Source organism: Exophiala dermatitidis, assembly GCF_000230625.1.
Source record: "Exophiala dermatitidis NIH/UT8656 unplaced genomic scaffold supercont1.1, whole genome shotgun sequence".
Classification (NCBI taxonomy): Eukaryota; Fungi; Ascomycota; class Eurotiomycetes; order Chaetothyriales; family Herpotrichiellaceae; genus Exophiala; species Exophiala dermatitidis.
In genome coordinates this window covers 811,884-835,689 of record NW_008751646.1, presented here as the reverse complement: position 1 = coordinate 835,689, position 23,806 = coordinate 811,884, and the positions used below count along the sequence as shown (strand labels likewise).

Below are 23,806 nucleotides of genomic sequence, written 5' to 3'. Positions count from 1 at the left end.
ACAAGACTAAACAGAAGTTAGAAGACCAAGGATGAAGTAGGACAGTACCTAATGCTCGTGTGTCTGAAGGGAGGAAAAGTAGCGAAAACGATCAGTAGTAAGACCCACATCCGGGGTTGTGCATTGTTCTATCGATAAACTGCAGATAAAGCGCAACAACACCAAACTGAGCTTCAACCTTCAGTACCGACAGATGATACCACGAGACTTGCGTCCTTCTTCTTTCTATCTTCATTTGTTGTCACAATGCCATTCACAATGGGCCGGGAGAGTGCCCAGCACTCTCAACACAGTTGATACATAGTTTGCCGGTGACGGGTGAATGCTCCCATCAAATACAGAAACCAGTAGCTCTTCTTGCTTGCCACTCGTCCATGACATTCCCTAGAGCAGGTAGGTCTTCATTATGTCCAAATAGGCAAAACCGTTGCAAACTCCATGTCCACCAGGGGGTCTCCAATCCATAAAACTCCATCCTAAAATAGCATAGTCCTCAACCAGTTTTCAAATCGTCCGGTTAGACGCCGAGTAAGAGAAGCATTGAACCATGAGGCCAAGTATCGGTTATCACTTCCACCGATTGTTCGTCATGCCGGATGTTCGTACGATATCATCCTGAGTGGCAGTGTTGGGGTAGTTGATGATGACGACTTCTCGTTTGGTGACCGGTCGAGGCTCTTTGCCGTTGCGGTCTTCTCGTCGGGAATTGTAGTAGATTCTCTCTGCTCCGCTGCTGGAGCCAGAGGAGCTGTGGTAGCGAGGCATTGTAGTTGGTACGATATGTTGTTGAGGTGACAATTCGTGTGAGGTAAGTCGGGATGGTGAGTGACCTTTTATTGTGGATTCAGGAGGACCTCATGTAATGATATCCAAGATAAATCTTTTCGATGGCAAGGTCTAGAAGCAACGCTCTGAAATGGTGGCGATGTCCAAGGTAGCGATGGCAACAATGGGTGGTGGGGTCAGTTGCCAGAGAATGCTGCAAAGGGGTAGAGGGATGTTCCGCAAAGGTGTACTTGGATGGTCTGCAAGGAATGTTTTTTGTTTGATGTGCCGCAGAATGTTAGCGAGGAGGAAGAAGTGAACCGAGAAGGTAGTCGGGCTGATTTTATAGCATAACAATGGAGGGCAAAGTGAATGAGTCAGGCTTGCAAACAAGTGAAGCCTGGCAAGGCATCAGGCAGAGAGAGGCTAGCATCAGGCAACTAAACCTAAGCTCGGGCGTTGACTCAGATGACGAGGACGAGAAAAGGCAAGCAGAAGTAGACGAAAGTAGTAGCAATGGATCTTGGACATCCATCCAGGCACGTAGGAGTCTACCACCTTGGGGCTTGCGCGCCCACAAATAAGGCGCGGTGCAAAGGTTGTTGGAGGGTGGAATCAGAAGAAGGCTGTGGGATTGCAAAACGGGCGAATGCTAGTGGGAACCTTCAGGCAGCAGAATCCATCACCCTGGAACCAGGGCAGGGATGGACGATGGAGCAGAGGAAACGTGTGTGCAGGACGACTCCATACTATCTGCCAGCGGCGGCTGAAATGGTTTTCGGAACGGAGACTCCAGCATCACTGCCATTGGCACCGGCACCTGGAAGCAATTCATGGGCAGGGAGGGATTAGAGTCCCATAAGTGGGCAGCCGATTGATCCTCGGTGCGATTGGAACAGAGCTAGGAGCAGGAGCAGCCGCAGGAGGCGCGCTCATTGTCACCGTAAACCTGAAGTTGAAAACAACCGAACATGAGTGGGAGGAAAGGAGAAAAGGCACACGACGCAGGCTCCGAGGGAAGAAGGGACCCAAGGGGAAACTGGAACTGGAAGGGGATGACGTGCGACAAGCATGCCACTGGCACTGCAACAAACACTGGCGGCCACTGGCAACACCCGTTACAATTATTATTGGCAGCATCCAGGCGCGGTTTTGGGCATTTTGCATCCCGAGATCTACAGTTATAGTCAACAACAACAACACAGTTAGGCATGATGATTACCAGATAATTCGCTTCCTGAAATGCAGTGTCAATGCAGCCCTGCAACCGGGAGATTCAGGATGACACTGATGTTCCTGATGCTTCAGTTGCAGGCATAGAATGCACTCAGAAAACTGGAAGTCATGATCTTTGACCAGCTGGCGCTCAGCTTCCCAAATCTCAGGCCTATCATAATGCCTTTGTTCCTGCATCAGGGTGTTACCTTCAACACGTTCACTCGTCCTTCTTCTCTCCACTACTACAATGCCCTCGTCGGCATCGTTGTTGCCCCGTATCGTAACCGATCCTCCGTATTTCTTTTGCCACCGTCATCAGCGCTTTGAGCGAAATTGTCCAGATGACCGGAACCCATGAATTGGAGGTGGGCGTCGGTTTCTGAAACTGGCTTGCTGCTCCGCCGCTGACTACTCGCAAACATTCCCGGCTGCCACTGTCTCAAACACGCCAGAAACAGAGGAGCTGACCAGCCCACAGGCGCTATTCTGGGCACCGTGATTAGGGATACGGCTTCTATGTTTGTGACAAGTAGTCGTAAACATGCACTCAAGGGTTCCCCGACCATTTGGCTGAGCCTCGTTTGAGGCCCAGTAGAAGGAGGTGCAGAATCCACTTTGGTTCCTTCCATCCACTCCGAGGCAAGCTTGACAGTGCCTCATTCTTCTGTACCTGCGCCTGCGCCACATCTGCTGTCTGTTACACTGCCAACCTCGTCTCCTGCCAGAGTGTTGTCGTGCCCCATTAGAGCCCAAAGCTCTCAGCCTGGTCCTCTTCTTTACACGTTCAGGAAAGCAAGCACGGCGCTCGTCCTCTGCATAGGACAGCCAACACAGTTTTTGGACTTGCAGATCCTGTTCGGGAGCTCTTCTTTTTCTTGAAGGCTGGTGTGAACCTCGACGCCCAACTGTGGATGCTGACCCGCTGCATAGCTCCCGCCGCTCACGCTTGACCCGTTGACTCCAATCCACCCTTCAAGCCTTATTTGGAGGTCATCCTTTCGAGCGATAGTCGAACAGACTCAACCTTTTCCATGCCGATCCATCCAGGGGTAATCACGAATGAGGCGAGAATCCCGAAGCGTAACCTCAGCCGGGCGTCCTGGCTACGCAGTATAACGTCACGTGCATAAAGGCTCGAGCAATGACGGAAATCCGAGTATAGCCGTGGCAACCGGACAGCGGTGAGCAAAAGGGCACGAAGACTAATCATGCGGCTATCAGACGCTTGTCAAATCTGACCAGATATACTGGCGGGACACCGACAAGTAGACCGAGTTTGTGCCCAACAAGCGTGCAGATCTTGCTCGGGTTTGACCTCCGCACATCAGGTTCGTTTCCTTCAAGTATCTCTTCGTTCAGACGACTGCTCCTGCGGACGATACTAACCTGTTGGCCACGTTAACGGGTTCAAGACATGCGGTTAACTGCAGATGGAAGTGGATGTCAATGTGCCACCTGGCAAGGCTGTTGATCGGCCCTCGGTTGTGCTCAAGTCCCGTGCGTGCTGTGGCTGGAAAGCTGTTTGCCATCATCCTGGTATTGCTCCATCATGTCTCCTGCATCCTGTCCGTCAACCCAGGGCTTGCAGAGAGTGTCTCAGGTGGCGAAATGGCGGTGTCGTTGTGCGTCCCGGACGAATGCCTTTGCATTGGTTAGTTCGTGACCCGATATTGATTCATTCCAGTCCAATGATGTGGAGGTTGGTGTTGGATGTTCTTCAGGGCGCCGGCATTATAGACATGCTCTCCACGCGGGGCCGCCGCCATCAGAGGGTCCTTCTGAATGAGGAAATTGCCTCGACGATACCAGTTCGCCTGGGGCTTCGAAGCGACTGATGTTGTTTGAGATCTTCATTCTACGCCACAAACTAATCTCTGCAGTGTGTGCCTAACCACCATAAGCGAAGCGGTCGACGATCCTCATCTGTCGAGGATGGCGTTTCCCAAGGGTGTTGAGCCACTAATCGTCCATCAGGCCACTCCTTGGACCAAGCCAGTCGGAAAGGGTGCAGCGTCCTATACCAGATAGTCATGGCATGTCACCGGCTGCATGGAAGGGTTCTGTAGCCGCTGCTCGTGTCTGGGGACATACAGGGCCGTTCTGCAGTGGCCGGTGATCATGGTACACTCTCGGGCGTTGCAGAGTTTGCCTCTGGGCAAACTAGCATGAAGTGAGGCGCGCGGTGGGTCAGCTGGCCTTAAGCACTTGAGGAGGGTGTCCACACTGGAGCGCTCAACTTGAACCATGCCTTGCTCTTCCGTTCAAGGCGGTTGAGGAGAACAGTTGTGTCTGTCAGTTCAAGTTGTCCTTCTGGGAGTACCAGTACGATCCTTTTTGGATCTCAGAAAAGCATTAAGGGAATTGGACTTTGGTGCGGCTCACCGTATTCCTTGCTACCTAGGTAGGGTGGAATCGAACTCATACAGATACTGTCCCTATCCTGTACACTCAGTACTTGGACTAGATCCAGCAATTCAGCCATTTCTGCACTGTGTACCTATGTACGGACGGATGTTCCCAAGGTATTACCTATATCCCGAGGTCCTCTGGACACAGAGCCCGAAACGAAGAGTTGACCAATCCCCGTAACGGCACAACCAACGCCAATCTCTTGAACAACTAGATGCGCGCACTCCATCCCTAATCATCCACCGATTGCTATTTAAGACGCGAGTCCGTATACGTGGGCATAAAGACCGTCTTCGACGCTCAGAGAGACAAACGCAATACAACGGAGAAAATTTGGGAGGCCACTAGTAAGGTAGGTAGAAGAATTGAACATGACATCGTAAGAGCTATTCTCAGCATAACTATTTGCAGGGTGACGCTGCACCTGGTGTTCTTTGATGTCGCCGGCTGGCATGTCGTCCATGTACCAGGTACCTTCTTAACACTGTGTCAAGCTATGCAAAGTCACATTTGGGGTGATGGTATGCAGGCCGGTTCATGTTTCCGGATGCATTCAAAGAAGAGCGACAGCGCCCAAGAAGACACCGCCCATAATTCCAGCTGCAGGAGCAGCATATCCAGCAGCAGCACCATTTCCAGACGCACTGGTAGCGGCTGCGGATGCCTTGCTAGAAACCGATGAGGTGAGACTGCCAACTGCGCTCGTGGCCGAGCTGATCAAGGAGCTGCCTGCGGCAGTGGCACTGCTGACGAGGCTGTTTTCCCGCGAAGAGGCACTGGCCAAGACACTGCTGATGCGGCTCGACAGACTGCTCTGGGCGGACGGGGCAGCTGTGGCGGCTTCGGACCGCAGGCTGGAAGCCACTGACTCGGCGTCGGACTGGATAGAGGCAGCGTCAGATGTCAAGCGAGACACGACCGAGTCGGCTCCCGAGGGGACATTGCTGGCAATGGACGAGGCTAGCGAAGCGGCAGATGTGACCAACGATCCTCCCACCGAAGTAGCATCGGAAGCGATGGATCCTGCCAGTGATGTTGCGTCGCCGGCAACCGAAGTGGCACCTGAGGCGATGGACCCGGCGACAGATGTGATGTCTCCGGCAATGGAAGTGGCGCCTGAGATGACCGAGTTGACCACGGAGCCGACGTCTTGGGCGGAAACGCTGACGGCGAAGGCCAGGAGTAGAGTCTTGGAGAGATGCATTGTGAGGTGTAAATGTGTGTCGAAGAAGAGATCCGGCTCGAGTTGGTTGGTGAGAGGTAGCAGGTATGGATGTCTGTTACTGTTTGCTCTGGCTATGTACGGAAAGCGAGAGAGTTGCTGATGGGTGAGGGTGTTGTGGTGGGCGTGAGAGAGTGATGGTAAACAAAGATGGTAAGTCTAGAGCAGTGGAAGAGGGATGGATGATGTTATTATAGTCTCTGTGTTTCCCCAGCTGCCACTGCCAATGCTTGGTTGAAACATGATTGACAAAAGTCAGTTTCCGTCCTACGTCTGGCACCGAGGCTAAGGAAAGGGGCGACGGGCGATGATCGCGGCGATGACGAACTAATGAGCCACGATCGCGACGTGCGACAGTCGCGGCTGCTCTAAGCCTTGCAATAATATGGGTCAAGGAAGGGGAAAGTCAAGCCTTGTGGCAACGGCAGGGGCTGGGGCATCCTACAGTGTACAACGTACGGTGTGGTTCAAGTTATCCACGACGCGGCCTTGAAGCTGGGGCAGCTTTGCCTGCTGCCTGCTTCGCCCCCAAGCATTCCGAGGGACGGCGTTGTTACTACTGTACGACTTGAAAGTAATACAATGATTGCTTGATTGCAATCGACACTGGCACTGTGTGGAGCACAAATTCGAGACATTGCGATGCCAGCCTTGTCGAGCAAGGGGCCCGAAGCGAGGACGAGGCCAGTGTTGCTTCCAGGGCGACGCCTGGGGAGCGTGTTGATACTGTAGGAACCCGCCTGCAGTACTAAGCTTAATAATAAAGGTGGCTGAACGCTTCCCTTAGGCGAGCCCCCAACTTCCACTCGGGACGAAACACCTCTGCATCGACGTCACCGGCAGACCACCTCAGGCTAGTAGTACTACCCTAGGTAGGGTGAGGTAGGGTGCTGCTAAGCACTAAACAGCCACAGAGCCACGCAAGCTTGTCTAGCTCACGTACCAGTTGTGGTTCCCACAGTACCTTAAAAGTTGCCTGGTAGGCTCAAAGAAATACTGTAGAAAACTACAACGAGGTACTGCGGCACTGTATTATTGCATCTCACACGATTGCGATCTGGCAGCGCTTCTCTCATGCAGCCCTTATACCTAAGTATAGGGCAGTACAGGTAGATCCTGCAGAATCACCTGTGCCGGGTGAGGCGGATATTGTGGTACCGGTCCGAGGTATTTTTCCATATTACAGTACTTGTGCAGTACAATCCGGTACTTTTGCGGCGTTGTTAGTTGAAGCGAACTGTGAGAGCTATCTGACGGCACCACTCCATAGCTTGGTCTTATTAAGGTAGTAGTGCTGCAGTGTGAAAGGCTTGTATTCCCAGGTAGTATGTACTAACTGCCGACCTTGCGACTATCGACTCTGACTCTCGAACCGACAGTCAGTCGCGATTGGTTTTCTCATCTTATTGGTTGCTGCTAATTTTATAAACAGCGAACACGCGTTCCCATCTTCCATAAACCGTTGGAATTTCCTGGCTGAAGATTCTGCTGCGACTGAGGCTGCTTCGCATCCGTCGTTCTGCCTTGGTCTGAGTTGACGAACAGACTGACCATCCTAGAGCCTTGTTTTGCGGGATTCTAATCTTGGTGGCCCTTGAACTGCTCGCTCGGTTCAACGGAGACTGCATCCGGATTGCACTGGCGGTTAGGACGCCTCGAACCTTCGGTCTGCCCTGCCTTCACCCTGGTGTCATTTAGGTTCAAGGACGCAGAATCACCACTCGAAAAGTCACGCCCTGCCAGGCTCTCGCTCGCTTGCACGCACAGAAATGTTAACAATTGAAGACCGGACAGTCCTACCGCGTTAGCCGAGGTCAACATTCCAATGGAGCTTTTTGCTGAAGCCTTACAACTTTGACCGCCGCTATTCAACCTCATGGGAGCCCGTGACCTGCCGGGAGCAGCAGGAGGACGCTCCCGACATGGCTCGCAAGAAACCGATAGTGAGCGAACTGGTTCGCCGAGCTCGTCTGGTGGTTCATCATCAGGACAGCTGTCCACCAACATGCTCGTACCTACAACGCTCGATTCTTATCGCCGCGATTTGTTCACCTCGTATCCAGCCATGACGGGAACCCACAGGATGGAAAGCGTAGATGAGTGTAAGTTGGTATCAACCCCGGAGGTGGTGTCTGCCTGCGCTCACCCGCTGCAATGCAGACGTGTACATCCAGCGAAACGAGGAGCTTCTGCTCAAGGTTCGCCCGGATCTGCAACATCCTGTCCTTTCAGTCCTCTTTCCGATGTCCATGCAGGATCCGAGCCTATTCAAGTGTTTCCTCGTCGGCGCGCAGAGCCTTTACGAATGGCGCCGGTTCCCGCGGCAAGCGAAACCCTCACAAACAATGATGTGCCTCCAGAGCGAGGCTATCACATCGCTTCAGAAACGCCTGACCTTGCCGGCTGCTCATCTAGATGATGGCCTGGTCCTGTCGGTGCTGCATCTCATGGTCGCCGACGTACGCCAGACCCACGTCCTCCTGGTGTCGACGCCAAGTCAAGCAATCAAATCAACTAACGATGTCTCTAGGCTTGTCTCAGAGATCTACCATCGCTAAAATCACACTTGAGAGGTATAAGGCAGATTCTAGCCTTGCGCGGAGGCCTGGGGGATTCGCCTTCACACTTGTCAATTCGCGCTCTGTTCACAACGTGAGTGTATTGACCCCTTCAGTTAGACCTCGTTGGACAATACATCTAATATCCGTCATGGCCAGGGTCGAATTCTACATCGCACTCGGCCAATACCTCAAGGTCAGTCCCGACGACCTACACGCTATTCCCAGTGAGCCCTTTGAGTATGTACCTCACCCCTTCCCACCGGACGTCTGTCGGTACGTCGCCACGCTTCCCATAGGTCTCGCCGAGGCTGCCCTTTCTGCACAGTTGAGTGTGCAATGCATCAAGCTACTCGCTTCAGTCGCGCAATGGGCTCCTTTGGTAGACGACTCGGATGTTGAGAAGGGCTCTTCACCCAGCTCAGGGTCTGCTCTGGATCCTAGGGTCAGGTACTGCCGGCTCTTTTGTGAGCCTAGAGAGTTCTGCCGCAATGCAATCGTTTTGCTTCTCTCGCTTCAACGGGCTGGTCGGCCGACTGGCCTGGAGCACATCATCATGCTAGGGCTCATCATCACGGCCCGTCATCTGAGCGGGGAGAATCGTACAAACTTTTTCGACCATGCCACACTTAACGCATTGCTTAGCGACATCAAAGCCATCGATACGCCCACTGTGGCAGAGACTGAAGTTATCGTATGGCTAGGTCTAATCATCAATTGGCGGAGTCACTTTGCCGCCGGACCGTTGCCCGTTGCCGATGCCCTACTTGACCATGTTCTAGAATCTTTCCCGGTCTCCAGGAACTGGCAGTCTGTTGCTACCATCAGTCGCAAATTCTTCTGGTTCCAAAGTTTCCAAGACGAGTGGAAGGTGTGCTGGCACCGAGGAATGCAGAGGTTCCACCTCCGACAGCGGTCGACTACCGTATCGTAAAATAAGCTGGATATCACACATTCAGGTCTTTTCCGCAACGAATATCAGGCGATCCAGAACTAACCATCCTGATGGAGACAGGACATGATTCGGCAGAGAGCTTGCCTGCATCAGCTGAACCGTCAAGTCAACTAAAAACCTGCATGTTTTGCGAAGGCGGACAAATAATCAACGATGACATACTTCCGCCGAGTGGTCTCTTGGAACAATAGCACACGGAGCCTCATGCAGTCTGCGCGATGCCAAAGCCAGAATCCCTGACATCTGAAAATGTCACCTTCCGGAGCCGTGATCGATAATCCGAGCAGGCGCTCAAAGGCACGAAACCGCTACGCCTTATCTCGATTCGACATGTTTTTGGTACAGGCACATGCAAACGAGCATAACACCCGAGGTCTCGTCAACCCCGGATGGCAGTGTTGAAAGACAGTCAGATGCATTGAGCCCCTAGAATGTCGATGCCGAAAGGGATGTTCCTCTGACCAGTCACAGTGTTGAACGGAACCGGTTGGAGGTATCAGTGAGCCTCAAAAGAACCAGTACAAGCTACGGTTCACTCGCCTATTCGACGGTTCATAACTTAACGAGGGAAAGGGTAAACAGGATTAATGCCCTTAAGAGCCATCCTGCATGAGGAAAGGCCAGAGGCAATGAGCCTCTGCCGAGAAGCAATGCATGAATGTGCATTTCGATCCTGCTGTGGCCTCGATTCGAGACTACCACAGGCGAGGAAGGCTAGACTAACTATCTGCATACTATCTAAGAGAGTATCTTTCTGATCGCATCGTCTGGATGCGCTATCTCTCTGCAAGAACGTCCTTCAGCTGCATCGGCGCGCCGAAAGGGTGTCTTGTCGATGATTGACAGTTTCATGCTTCACCGACAGCTTTGCCAGTGCCGTCACTTCGATCACGGCAGTGGTTGTGGATTTTTCTGGGACGGAAAGAAAGTTGTTGTACCCTCTTGATTCTCATCTTGAACTCGCTTCGCGCGGCAACCGAGTTTGAGGGACATCATAACAGCAATGGGTAGTGGTATCTCAAAAGGACAACGGAACGCCATTCAGACAGGACGCAAGAAAGCACAAAATTCCAACCCAAGCCCAGAATATGGCCCTATGATTCCCAACCTTGCTCCAACGCTGAAATGCAACGATGTGGGTATTCATGTCTGAATCCCTGGGCCCAGGGGCCAAAAGCAGTCACACCATGATCCTCCTCTTTCGTTGTAGCCGAAGGCTGGTTTTCCCTCAAGAGATCGTTCATTTGTTTCGTCATTGGTTTTGGTGGTATTCAAGAGCAATGAAAATTGCCGTGAGGCAACATCTTGGAAATAAGAGTCCGAAAGTCATGTGAGTTTGGTTTTCTGGTGGTGGAAAAAAGGAGGTGATTTGTACATCCAGGGCCGAGGCCCGCGAGAATGTCAGCAACGGGGTTCAGATTTTACCACTGGCATCGTTCTTCTTCATGGCCTTTGCCAGCATCAGCTTCCTCATCCACTCGACACGCTCCTTTGAACTGTCGACGGCGAAGTGATGAGACTTGCTCTTGTCAAAGAGCTTTCGACTCGACACGGTCTTGTCCTCGGGGATCAAGGAGAAGGCAAATGTCTGATCGCCAGATGGCGTCTTCCCCTGGCCGAGGAGGCTTTTCTTGAACGCAGCGCTCAGCTTGGAACCTGATGCCTGACAATAAGCATGGAGGGTGAAGGCATCAACGTCAATGGCCTCGAGGGGAGTGGCATTGGCGTAGTGGGTCTCGTGCATGGTAAGTTTGGAGCCGACCAAGGTGCAGTAATTGTCCTGCCACTCGTGGCGCAACATGCGCGTTGTCCGGCGCTTACGCATCCATCCCTGGTGATGCGCGATGTCGAACTCTGCAATCCCAGCTGCCTGGCGCCTTGTGACCAGAGGGTCGTTCTCCTTGACGGGAGCCACAGATGGGGTAAAGGACCCTTGGCGAAGGTGCCGTGAAGGATGGGCCGGTGGCGGTTGAGGTGACTGTTGAGCGGATACACATCGTTGAATCGGCTCAGAGTTGGAGGTCTCAGGAGCGCTACCATAGCGCATTTCTGGGGGGACCGACTGCGAGACATCTCGTTGACAAGGGTCTATTGCCATTGCCGTGACGGGCATGTCTGTCGCCGACATTGGGGTCTCGGTGCGGTAGATATCCGCAGGGGAAGCAACTCCGCCATAGTGATACGGGTCTCGCTGCAATTGGGCTTTGAGCTGAGCCTGGATGTGCGTGGGGCGATGAAGAGAAAATATGGGTGTGCGCATTGGGCTGTCGTCGTCCCTTTCGCCCGCGGGAATGGTGAGTTTGGGTAGTTCGCGAAGATGCTCGTCAAGGTGCGCCGACTTTGCGACAAAGGAGCCAGATGGCGCCGGTGGAGGTGATGGGTTGGATGACTGAGAGGGACTTTGGATATGCTGGAAGCTGAGAAACTGCCTGACACCATCCTGGGGGTCACGTGGGTGGATCTCGCTGAGGGTTTCAGCAGTGATCTTGAGTGCTGAAGGGCCAAGGACATCTGACGACCCGACGATGGAGGGAAGTGCTTCGGACGGGACCTCGGAAATGGGTCGCCTGGCTTCTTCTTCAAAGGTTCTCTGCACTCGGTTGATCCTCCGTTGTTGCCTTTGCCATTTGGGACAGTCTTCCCCTCTATCGCACTTGTGCTCTTTGGGAAGGACCTGCTCAATGCCCACGATGGAGACCGACTCGGCAGGGGTGACTGTGTCAGCTTGAGCGTGCCGAGCTCGTCGATGACGAGATTGAGACCGATCCTCAATGAACACGTGACACTCATCTGAACGGGGAGGCCGTTGCAGAGTCACCGGACTTCTGGTGCTCCTGGAAGGTGTTCTGGATAGAGGAGAATCCAAGGAAATCATGCTGCTGTTGCGGAGCTGGTGGATGGAGCTCATGACCCTATGGCGCTTGCCAAAGGAACTGATGTCCAGTTCTTTTAGGTCTTCGAACTGCAAGTCGATCAAGACGCTCCCGGAAATATCGTGGATCAGAAATTTCTCGACCACGGCGGGCTCAAAGCCAGCCTCGGCCATCCACTCGGCCACTTGACGAGGCGTCCAGTCACGAACCTGGGACTCGTCAAGCTCGGCAACAGCATTGGTCAAAGCACCGATGGGCTTCCTGTCGGTCTTGTTGAATTGCCCGGCCGGTGTTGTCATGCTGTGGAAGACATCGTCCTCCGGATTGCTGAGGATCTCCGGTGTATGTCGAACCAGGTGAGGATCCTGATGGCCCAAGACGGCAGCCTTGCCATCGAAGTGAAATTCGAAGCCGCCCAGTCCGCCGGAGCTGGGAGGCGTAGGGAGCTCCTCGGGGCTTGACAGTGTCGACTGACTATCATCATCGCGGCTGAACCAAGGAGACAGAGCTGTATCGGAATCGTCCTCGTTGTCTGTGTCGAAGATTTCAGTGGCTTCAGACAGAGGCCGAGGCAACATTGTATGACGGCTCAAGAATGAGAGGGTGGAAGGTTTCTGCAGCATCTCAACAGACTGCAAGTGCAGCTGTTGGAATTGCGAAGACCAGTCGTCCATGCTGGAAGAGTCAACAAAGACAACGTGTCCGTGTCCTGGTTTACCAAACTTGAAGTCTGTCTGGGACAAAGGGATGAAGAGGGCAAAACCATGGGTGGGGATGGAGGTTTGAGCGGGAACGAGGTATGTATACAACGTCGTGAAGGAACATGGACGTGGGCGGCTACAACGGTCGGGGCCAATGTGACAAGCCAAGGGGATATGCGATATGCGAGCCAGGATAGGTGCAGGAGAGGATAGTCGAATCCTCTACTAGTGAATTGGGACTGCATGCTCGAAGATGTGAAACGCAGCGGCAACAGCCAGTGAAGGTGTCGACAGGAAATGCATGCTGAGAATGGCCTGTATAGGCTGGCGGTAAATCACAGCAGATCCAATCGACGGCCATTCTATGAAAAGTACGCGCCGAGATGGAGGAGGGAACGAGCGCACCTTTGGGGAACAGACGGCATCATCCTTGTTTGGCAGTGAACGGCCGCCCGCAGTGGATCCCGCACTAAATCACAAGCCAAGCATCGCCAAGCATCAAGTATTCCCCGCGTCTGCACCAATGGCCTTCAATAGTGAGCGGTTGCCAAAAATACAACAGCTCTAAGCAAGCTGAGCTTGCCCGCAATCGTGTTAGATCGTGGCCTGGAATAGCTACCGCCGCACTTGACTCGCTCTTTTGTAAGTGGCTCGAGCCGAGTGCCTTGCGGTTGCGGAAGGGCCTTCCTTCCCTTTAGCACTCCGCTAGGTACTAGGGACTGTTCGCTACGACTGCTACTAGTAGTAGTGATTATCTAGTAGCTCCCTACTGCTACAGGACCTAACAGTAGTAGTAGTAGAATGGGTGATAGTAGCGATCGTGGGGGGGTCTCGACTACTCGGATAGGATTAGTACGGGCACTGGTGGTGTGGTGGTGCCAGTGGTACAGCACTCTACAACTACAAAAGTTAGGTACTCTGCTCGTTGATCCCTGTCCGCGCCGAACCGCCAAACTCTCCCCTCCAGGTCTCCAAGAAAAAAGCTGCCCCGGCCATTTTTCCCAACCCCGTGGCCTATTTTCTCTGCCGTCCATTTTACCTTGTTTGAGGGCTTTGATTGGCTCGAGAGCAGAAATCACTTCCCTGCCCCCTCGCCTCGTCTTTCTTGAACTGGAGGTAATGGCATGGTCCGTGCTCAAGCTGGATTGCCTGGTCCCAGGGGAAGGACGGAAAAGATCCCTACCTACCTTCTATTGCTGCCCTGCTGATCTTTTCTCAGACTCGAGCTCTCTACAGTAATAGGTAGGTACTCGTTTTTAGCTGAGACCCTGAAAAGCCCGGGCATCCGTCACATTCAGGTTGCCAGTAGTGGGCTACCCTACCTAGAAAAGCTGTCCCCGTCACCATCCGTCACAATTGATGATCAACAACAACGATCAACAAGATCAACAGATCAACAGGTCACTGGCAGCCTGCAGCTCAAGGTGCATGCAGGAATAATGTCATCAACTTGAGCTCTCTTAACTCTAAACTCTAACTCTCCGCACTGCATGTATGTAGTTCAAGTCCAACTGTACTTGTGTGTGTGTGTTTGTGTTTGAAGCACATGTCATCCGCTGCAGTGGAGTGCCCGCGCCGACAGGTAACGGTAACGGTAAACGGCCACACCAAGCTTGGAGAAGACAAGATCTTCCCAAGGATTTTGCTTTTCACAAAACACAAACCGCAACTTGAAGCACAACTTGAGCACACAGCAGAAAAGCTGTGCGTGTGCGTGTGCGTGTGCGGCCAATTCTTGTCCACCACTCCCATCACCATCGCCCCTCTCCTCTCCTTGGCCTGCAGTGCAGAGCCAGAGCTTGACTCTTGAGTTGGGAATTGAATCCAGAGCTGCGGGGGTTCTACACTGTAACTTGTCACTGACTGCCACTTGTTGGTGGTGGTGGTTGGACCCTGGAGGTCTGGTCTAGCCTAGCCTTTGAACTGGGCCTGACACTACTAACCTCTTGTACGATAGTAGTAGATGGTGTGACCCTCGACTCGAGTTGGGCGCGCAACATGCCAGTAGTAGTGGGATGTGCAAAGCAAGATCAAAAGGCTATCAACCTTTCTTTTTCAGGGTCTTTTGAGTTTTGCGGAACAGTAGAGCGAACTGTAACCGTATGAGTCTCGCCTTGGTCTTGGTCTTTCCAGACCATGGTCTCCATCTCAACGCGGCCCTTTCCGAAGATCAACGGGTCAACTTGAACTTTGATTGTCACCAGGCTCGCTCGCGAGTTGTGGGCACTGGCATGTATCGGGCAACTATTGAGTTTACCTAGCACCTAGGTGCCTAGTGTGGGGGGAAAGTCAATGGGGTCTCTCCTCACATGAACTGCAAGTGTGGTGTTCATACCCATCTCCTAAAGGTGATCACCCACCTTACCTACAGGTACCTAAGGCTTTAGGTGCTGTTATCTCATGTAGTAGTCTAATGTGCTGCAGAGTAGCTCTCTGAATAGTTTATCTCGTTCGCCTTCGTACAAGAACGGGTCCTCGCTTCAACTCGGTCGCTTTCGGCTTCGATGTGTGATATCGCGAGATTAGTTGCATATGTGCCCAGTATGTATGCGAGGCGAAATAGGGAGACAGTTGCAGGAAGTCGGTCGGTTCTGAGGTCATTCTTGTCCCATATCTCGCATCCCATCACATAGCCTGTCCCCGTCAAAAATGAACTGCAGTGCGGAACCAAGCGTGATGTTCCCCGCCACGCCTGGTCTCTCCGAAGACCAGAATTATTATTATTGGGGCCGGGACAGGATATACCTGGTTCAGGCTTTCGTGAGAACCTTGGAAGTTGGTAGTAGCCAGCTCTGCACATGGCCGCCACTTAATGCTCTTAATGCTCTTTTCCTTGGCGGTGAGCCCACCGCTACTCGCCCGCCGGTACCATGGCACAAGTCTGGCATGCATACCTTACCTCACGCAGCTGCGGTACCTATCTGTTACACAGAAAGCCTTTCTCCAGGGTCACGTTGGCCAATGCTGTGGGCGGGTTATCGTCACAGAAGCAATATGTGCTCACATGTAGAGCAACCGGAACCAGCTTCGAAGGCATCAGTTGTCGGAGATGCGGGACATGACAGGGAGTAACGGCATGGAAGTCGTGCAATAAGAACGCTGTCAGAGGCTTGCGAACACTCTTCCAAAGCATATCAAGATTAGGCTTTCTGCATAAAGCTGCCCGAAGACTCGTTCTTCGAGGCTCATTATGCAGGTTTCCGGTGCCGCCTGTGGAGACGGCTTCTCAGTCTCAATGCAATGACAAACTGCGGTGCGGTATTGCATGCTGCCAGTGTGCACCAACTCAAGCGCACCTCGGACGTTGCAAAATATTAACGTCAGAGAAATGAAAAGCAGGACAGCATCCATACCTACCAAGCATGGATGTGCTTGTGAAGGAGCTCGACGACGCGAGTCTGGACAGGTTGAGGAGGAGGAGGAGGAGGAGGATGGAGAGGAGGTTGGGGTGTGATTGTGACAGGCAATCCGTGCCGGGGCATTAAAGCGTGCTAGAAACGCTTCCACCCACAGCCATCACGTGGGACGAAGAGGACAGTCACCGACAGCAGGCATGCATTGGGCAGCACAGCACCGTCATATCTCTGCGAATGTTTCCGTAGATGATTCTCGGCGGTTGAGGGGTCACAGCAATGTACTGAGCGCATGAGTCTCGAAGGTACCTACCTGGCAGGTACCTGGAATGGAAGGATCAAGGTGAGAGCAGCACGTGCTGTACATCCCTGTTCAAGTACTGCCAGTAGGTGCCATGATTGTGTGCTGCGTTTGGCCCTTGTGGAGCTGGTCAGTGACCGGGATACTCCCAGTTGTGTATACTGAGCAGTGTCCCCCCAGAGCGTTGTTCGGCGAATGGGCCTTGGATACAGCATACACTACTGTACACTCACTGCGCACTTCCGAGACTGATTGTGACTGCTATGGCCACACGGGCATGAGAACTGAAAGTGCTAAGAATAATGATCGATTTCGAGGAGAAGCCAATGTTTCCAAGAAGGAAGCTGTTGAGATAGACAGTAGGTATTTCGGTAGATGCCAGTTCGAGTGATGATGGGAAACATGCAAGGCGAGAATTGATGGCGGGAAGCGTCCTCTGGTCCATTCCGCTTGCCTCGACAGTAGAGGTGCCTTAGATACCTTAGGTACCTAATAGGTAGGTACGGTAGGTAGTCGTGCAGTGGTGGTAGCGATGGTTTGTAGTGCTAACAGTAGGTGTAGTACTAGGCAGGCTAACGACATTAGCCACCAAACACCTTGTATTGCAGCTGTCTAACCAGCAAGGGGGTGAACAGGATCTAACCTCTCTGCGACTAGCGGCTGTTGGACTTGGCAGGGCGGTTGGTCCGTGTTCCTCCCGAACGCTTGTCCAGACCAGATTCCACCTCCCTCCAGCAAGGCATGACGGGTATTGCACAACTGCTATCTACAAGGGTAGCTCTGCACCAGCCCGCCACCGCGAGACGGTCCTGACCGCCCTTCGGCCAATCGATTTTCCTCCTGGGGCATCTCGCTACACTCCATCGGCTCTTCTGAACCCTTTGCCAACGTCTGCCTGGCAGAAATGCCCTTACTGGAGCTGCTGCCCCCGGACCCCAGGCACCGAAGCTTCAGAGGAATCATGGCACGTTGGGAGATAGGACAAGAAACGTGGGTACATCCCAGACCTGTACACTCACGCGGTCCTTCTCTGCAAGCCGAGAGGTAGATGTACACTCGTTTGTGGTGGGAAATCTCGTGGATTCGACCAACCACGACAGCAAATGGCAAAGAATTCCCGTCCACGATTGATATCCCTTTGTCGGAGAAACCGGCCTCTGCAACATACCGTCCAGTTACCGACCGAACTGCATTCTAAGCATGCAGGCAAGCGAGATACCCCTCTTCCACTGTTCCTTGCTGCTCCTATTGTCGTTGGAGTCCCCCTACCAAGAGCTGTCCCAACCTCGTGCGCTCAAGCTAGCACGGTCAACCGCATGGCATTGTCAGAGCACTGGCCACGGATATGGGCGTGGCTTCAGTGACTGTCTGCCGGTATTCCCTGAACATCGGTACCTGTCGGGTACGACCGCAACCAACATTCTCGCATCGAGCGGGATGTAGCTTACAAGTGCCACTGCATGGCATGCTTGTGTCTGGAATTCCAACACCACATGACTACTTCGCGAACTGCAAAACAGATCGGGCACATCTTGCGCCGGTCTTTGGGCTGCTATGATTTTCTGATGCTAATGCGCCTTGCCCTCGCCAGCGTTCCGATATGTCCTCCCTTTCGCTTGAGCAGAGACGGTCAGTAGGCCGGTTCTTGACCCGGCATCCGTCGGGGGTTGGCAGCTGATCTCCAATCGACCAAATACAGATTCGGCCAAGGCAAGAAAATCGCATGACCGGCAACAGACAGGGGTCGATATGCAGCCATGTCGATGGCGGCGCTAACTGACCTGCGTCCAGGACTCGTCGAAGTTGTCGAGGTCTAATCTTAGCCTCGAAGCGCCATTGCGACCCCCACCATCCAATCAGCAGCTTAACCTCCCACACTTCATGCTGATTCCTTCTTGCTTGCTGCACACTATCAATCGACTCCAATCGATCGAAATGCTTGCCTCTCTTTGAACTGACCCGTCCTTCAACCACCTTACCAGATGCTCAACTCATGCGATGCCCCTCCTCCATCATGCCTCCCACCAATCCGCGAAGGGCGTTTCCAGACACAGTCGCGATATTCATAGATACAAGTTCTCCAGCATGTGCCGGCCCTTTCTCCCATTCGTCCCTCATGACACAGAGTGTTCTCCTACGATCTGAGCCTTTACCAGACCAGCACGGAGCCTCATCCAAGCCGCATGGCATTGATCTGTGTGATCCAAATATAGCTCTCACGCGTGCTCGAGAACAACTCCAAGCATCTCATAAACAACCTTCCTCGGCCAATGCGGCCGTGACTCTCTTCAAGGCAAACCGTTGCCCTCGCTGTCGTCCCTCTACCTCGTCGACGAGTACCTCCATAGACAGTCGGATACTGCTGGCCAGTGTTCGCGACCACTCCCTCGTAATATCCTCACAGCAGCATCGGTTACGGTTATTGCTTCGTGGTTACCGGCCCACGTCTCTTTGTCTTTCTGGCCTACGTTACATGCGACAACTAAAACATTTGCATTGTGGTATCAGAGATGGCCTCCACTTGCGAGAAGAAGGCTGCGCCTGCCACCAAAGAGTCACCATCCTCAAAGTCTTCGAAGATGCACAGAAGGTCCCGTTCTGGTAAGTGTCCTTGAAGGTCCAACCACGTGGACACATTTACTGATGGACTACAAGGCTGCTTCACATGTCGTCTGAGACGGAAGAAGTGTGATGAGGCCAAACCGAAATGCAAGGCTTGCCGGCATCTCGGTCTCGACTGCGAATATAAGAGGCCTCATTGGTGGGGCAACAATGAGAACCGAAGGAAACATAAGGAACTCATCAAGACCGTTATCAAGAGGACAAAGACGAACGAGAAGAGTCTGGCTTCGCAAAGTCAATGTAAGCCTGTGCCTCATCATATCCCTGCCACCCCGACCGTGAGCCAATGTATAACTATAACACGCACCACAGACATCTTGGGCAGCACAGGTAGAGGGACTTCGGAAGACTCGCCAGACGATTATGACACTGCTTTTGACCCACCCTTTGCGACCACTCCGGGTATGTACGATCCTTATGCTGCCAACCTCTATATGCCTCACCCAGAAACCTGCGCAGCCGGTTACCCTTGGGAAGTAGACGTAAAGACGGAACGTCACACCTACGTGAACGATGAACTCACGCGCCGCGACTCTTCAATATCGACCTTCAGTACTCTCGTTCCTCCACCTGCGCACTCCTTGTTACCAGCGTACCCAAGTGACGACTGGGTACAGCACGACTTTTGCGAGACCCGACAAGATTCATGGAGCGGAGAGGAGAACCTGGACTTCAACTTCTTTGACTTCTCTTCCCTCGCCCCGCAGCCTCGGCCTCAATGTTCTATTGTTCAGCTCGAAGACTGTGACCGTCCCCTGTTCGATTACTTGCTCGACGATGTGCTGCCACTCTTGTTTCCTGTTCTGGAAGCCAACCAACATGGCTCGGTCCGTGCCGACGTCATATTGCCAGCTCTGGAAAACAACAAGGCGTACCTCCACTCCTGCCTCCTCGCTGCCGCCACGCATTTGAAGGCCACTCAACCCACCTCCGTTCAGGGAGCCGAAGATGATGCCATGCGCCACAAACTTGCCTTCGTCTCGATCGTTGTCGATGCCCTCAACAATGACACTCACCACGCCGAGATGTTGGACGCTTTACTTGGTATGATCTCACTTCAAGGAGTTGTAGGCTCAGCCAGAGACCTCGAAAAAGAATTCCAAATACCCTGGCACCAACATTTCCAGGCGGCTACGGACATTGTGCAGAAGCTTGACCTTCCAACGATCCTTGAAAGTCACTGTCAGACAGGCGGTCACCCGCCGTTTAACATGACTTTGACCTCCTGGATAGACATCCTCGGCGCGACTATGCTGGGAAAAGCTCCCAAGTTCTCCAACACCTACCGAAACCTCTTTTTCACCGGTGCCTCTATGGGGCTAGAACAACTAATGGGTTGCAATGATCTTGTAATGTACCTATTGTCGGAAGTCGCCTGTCTGGACTCGCTGAAGGTTGAGAGTAAGCTTGACGACATCGGAATGTGCAGCCACATCACTTCCCTGGCCCAGACTCTGGACCAGATCGAACCCAATGAGCCTCTACAGATTCCCTACTCTAAGTCCGGAGCCCTTCGACCGAAGCAACTTTCGAAGAATATAACCGCAATCTTTCGCAAAGCCGCGCGCATCTATCTCTGCTCCCTAGTCCCTGACCACAACCGCTACCAACCGGCCACTGTTAATCTCGTCTCGCAAATGGCCGATCTCCTTCAGTACATCCCCTCTGGACCCAACGGTTTTGATCGGTGCCTCGTCTGGCCCCTGTTGATAGGCGGTGCGAACTCTATACCTGCATCGCCCCTTCGCAGAGCCCTGTCCGAACGATGCGAGATGCTAGGAGATGCCGCCGACCATGGAGCCTTTGGTCGAATGGTGCGCCTACTACATGAAATGTGGAGACGGAACGATGACATGATTATCTCCGCAGGAGTATGTGAAGCCACTCCAGTTACTACCGGAAGCCCTGGGGATTCGACATCGACGCCGATCAACGCATACGCAGCCGGAGCCGCCCTCGGAACAGCTTCAGCCAACTCAGCCTCTTCAACGACCACGGTACCGAGAACCCAGAATGTCCACTGGCGGGACGTGATGCAGCAGAACGGATGGGATTTTCTTCTGCTCTAATGGCCGTTTGTCTCTCTTCAAAGGGATTCTTTCTCTAGATGTGCAAGCGGGTCTTGATGACCAGTTTTGCCGAGATTGATTCCCTGGGGGATGTTCAACGCCTTTAGCAGAGCAACTACACTCGTTTCCGAAACCTGGTAGCTCCCCTTTATCAAGGAGCGCTGTCGGAGTTTTGCCATTCATTTAATACACCCCAACCCAATCCACTGCTCAAAACTTTGCTGGCAAAGGATTTAGTTTCTGCATCCTGGTCTGGGTTACGACGGTCACTTTTGGGATTACCCGGCGTTAGAGAAGAGGCTGGACGGGGCTGGTGGCATACTTTGGCACAGCAGCAAAATGCATTTAGCGACGGCGCAAGGCGCGGACATTTGGTCGTATGGAGCACAAACGGGTTGGCCACTCTACAGTCAATGAAAGGACGGTCAGAATATAATGGGCAAACCGGCATGATGTGTGTGAAGACCAACCTGGGGCGGTTGTGTTTGATGAGACTACCTAACTAGGTACCTGTGGCGGCAAGGAAGAAATCCACAACATACTTGATACCCGATGAAAGGCTGGAGCACTAACGAACAGAAAAGAATTGTTTGTCGTCCAGACGGCCTGACGTGACTAAATCTCTTTTCGAGCTTGCTGAATATCATCACGTTTGTCAATGTCCAGCATCTTTTTGATAGGCGTCGGAGGCCCAACGGACCGGGCTTGATCCGGAGGAATCTGATCGCCTTTTCCGTTTTTGGACCGTTTGAAGGAAGAGTAAAGGGAAGGATAGGGGTGTATTTCGACTCAAGGGAGCGATCCGAAACGTCCTTGGATATCAGACAACCGTTCATAGGCCTCCATACGATGAAAGCGGCCGATTCTACTGTACAGGATCGGATATTAGGGATGGGTGTCTTCCACACATTGTCGGGAAGGGACGAGATTATGGGAAATGGGAACCAAGTTCTTTGGAGATATACCGAGAGTCAAGGGTGAATCCATCTATACAGTGGCAGCAGATCGCTCTGGCCTGCCATGGGAGAAAGATGGAATTATGATAATTTCTGATATGAATATTCGGACAGAAGAACATCACTTGTCGCGCTGCACGTGAAACCGCGTAGAAAGTGCTTCAAAACTAAAATCCATACCACTGCAGGTGAAGACTCAAAGATACAAAACCGAAATGAAACTCGACCGAGTATTTTTATGTCTGGTTCCTTTCCTTTCCACGAAACGTCCGACGGCATGGCCCAAGTTGCATTGCATGAGGCATCTTTGATGGGTCTACTTTGCTACAACACCACCCCCATGGCTCTCCCTGTAAGCAGCTTCAGTCAAGATCTCAAGCATGAATGATGATGCACCTGCCACGGCTGGCCTAACGAGGGAATAGACTTCTGTCCCCGTCTCAGTCGGACCACCATGGGCAAAGCCATATCATATCCCCCACGGGCGACTCTGTTCGCAACCATATTACCCACCTAGTCTAGTACACCTCTCAAAAAGCAGGGCTGCTAGTCGACCTTTGTCCCGGGGTACTAAGGCACATGACACGGACCATGTAATGCAGGATCGCGACCTCTACAAGTGAGGCGGTAAGCGGATCCCGACCGGGGCTGGTGGCCCTCGAATGATATACTTCAGCAAGGGCCTTTCTCTTTCCGAAGGGGTGTATTGCGCGCCTCGATTTTGGATCCGGCTGTCTGGGGCTGTTGAAGAGGATGGACGCTTGTTTCGATGTTCCAGCATGCATTGAGCCTGGCGCCACTTGTCGATCGCTCTGGTCTGGACCTGGGGCGGTCGGGTGAAAACGGTTGGCACAAAACACCCCGGTCGTGTCGGATTGGAGACTGGGGAAACTGGTGATTTCCGGGGTAGATAGATAGCTGGCCTCGCACTGCATATGATCTTTTGCTAGTCGAAACGAAGAAGTACAATAGCAGAGCCGCTCCAGATTGTTGGAAATCTGCTGAAACGAGTGTGTGCAATCTGGACACGCTCCTAACGCTGTCGTGGAGGACACCAAACCCGGCATCCCGATGGACGCCGGAAATGATCACGAGCATGACACTTGATTAAGCTCCCTAGCCCTGGGGCTTGGGGCGCTGCATTCCCGAGACGCCACACGGTCATAGGCTCGGGAACATACGAAGGCAGAGGGAACTCGCGTGCCTGAGCCTGTTGCTGGTACAAACCCGGTCTTGTTACCCTTGGCACGGGTTGGAGTAAATGTCACCTCGTATATGGGCCTCCCGCTCCACGCAAGCAGTAAAGGAGGCCTGGCAACTGCACGACGGCCGCGTGCGTTTTGCAAGGAGGTCCCTCCGGAGAATGCACACCGAGCAGCAGCAGATCGGGTTTCCCGCCCGCGTGCGGTGCATGCCTCCAATACAGTCCCAAATTCAGCATCTTCCCGACGATACTTCGTCAATTAGCGCGGGGGGTTCGTCAGATTCGGCCTTGCAAGCAGCCCTCACAGACGGGGAACGGGAGACTGCAGTTCCAACCGCGACAACAATGTCAAAACTGGGCGTTAGATTGCTCGACAGGATAGCGTTCGAAGAAGACTCGCCGCGTGGGATGGAGAATGACTCAAAGCCATCCATCTCGGTTCCGGAGCAGAAAGGTATATAAAGGACAAATTCTTCTCCCATGAATGCCACGAGTATGCTGAGGCCATGCACAATCTACCCAGCATGAACAAGTCTCAATTGTCTTGTACTCGGCTACTCCAGCAACAACAATCACCGCATAGCACTTACAATCAGCATT

The 23,806-nt window shown here is 52.9% G+C and overlaps 4 protein-coding genes across 4 annotated transcripts; 2 read left to right on the top strand and 2 right to left on the bottom strand.

Annotated features, from left to right (window-relative positions):
- Nucleotides 1-1,319: 1,319 nt before the first annotated feature.
- On the top strand, nucleotides 1,320-13,658 carry HMPREF1120_00299 (uncharacterized protein). The gene is made up of 7 exons (XM_009154293.1): nucleotides 1,320-2,864; nucleotides 2,914-4,744; nucleotides 4,804-5,767; nucleotides 5,874-7,716; nucleotides 7,775-8,073; nucleotides 8,145-8,266; nucleotides 8,332-13,658. Exons 4-7 carry the CDS (start codon nucleotides 7,491-7,493, stop codon nucleotides 9,104-9,106), a joined length of 1,422 nt encoding a protein of 473 aa, XP_009152541.1. The 5' UTR covers nucleotides 1,320-2,864; nucleotides 2,914-4,744; nucleotides 4,804-5,767; nucleotides 5,874-7,490; the 3' UTR covers nucleotides 9,107-13,658.
- HMPREF1120_00301 (uncharacterized protein) lies at nucleotides 4,946-5,596 on the bottom strand (the record flags this gene model as incomplete). Its single annotated transcript, XM_009154295.1, has 1 exon — nucleotides 4,946-5,596. The coding sequence occupies one exon, from the start codon at nucleotides 5,594-5,596 to the stop codon at nucleotides 4,946-4,948; it is 651 nt and encodes a 216-aa protein (XP_009152543.1).
- HMPREF1120_00300 (uncharacterized protein) lies at nucleotides 10,542-12,674 on the bottom strand (the record flags this gene model as incomplete). The annotated part of the gene is made up of 1 exon (XM_009154294.1): nucleotides 10,542-12,674. One exon carries the CDS (start codon nucleotides 12,672-12,674, stop codon nucleotides 10,542-10,544), a length of 2,133 nt encoding a protein of 710 aa, XP_009152542.1.
- A 3,430-nt stretch (nucleotides 13,659-17,088) lies between the features above and the next one.
- Nucleotides 17,089-23,273, top strand: HMPREF1120_00298 (uncharacterized protein). Its single transcript, XM_009154292.1, has 4 exons — nucleotides 17,089-18,956; nucleotides 19,011-19,217; nucleotides 19,290-22,354; nucleotides 22,428-23,273. The coding sequence occupies exons 1-3, from the start codon at nucleotides 18,866-18,868 to the stop codon at nucleotides 21,044-21,046; spliced, it is 2,055 nt and encodes a 684-aa protein (XP_009152540.1). The 5' UTR covers nucleotides 17,089-18,865; the 3' UTR covers nucleotides 21,047-22,354; nucleotides 22,428-23,273.
- Nucleotides 23,274-23,806: the final 533 nt, after the last annotated feature.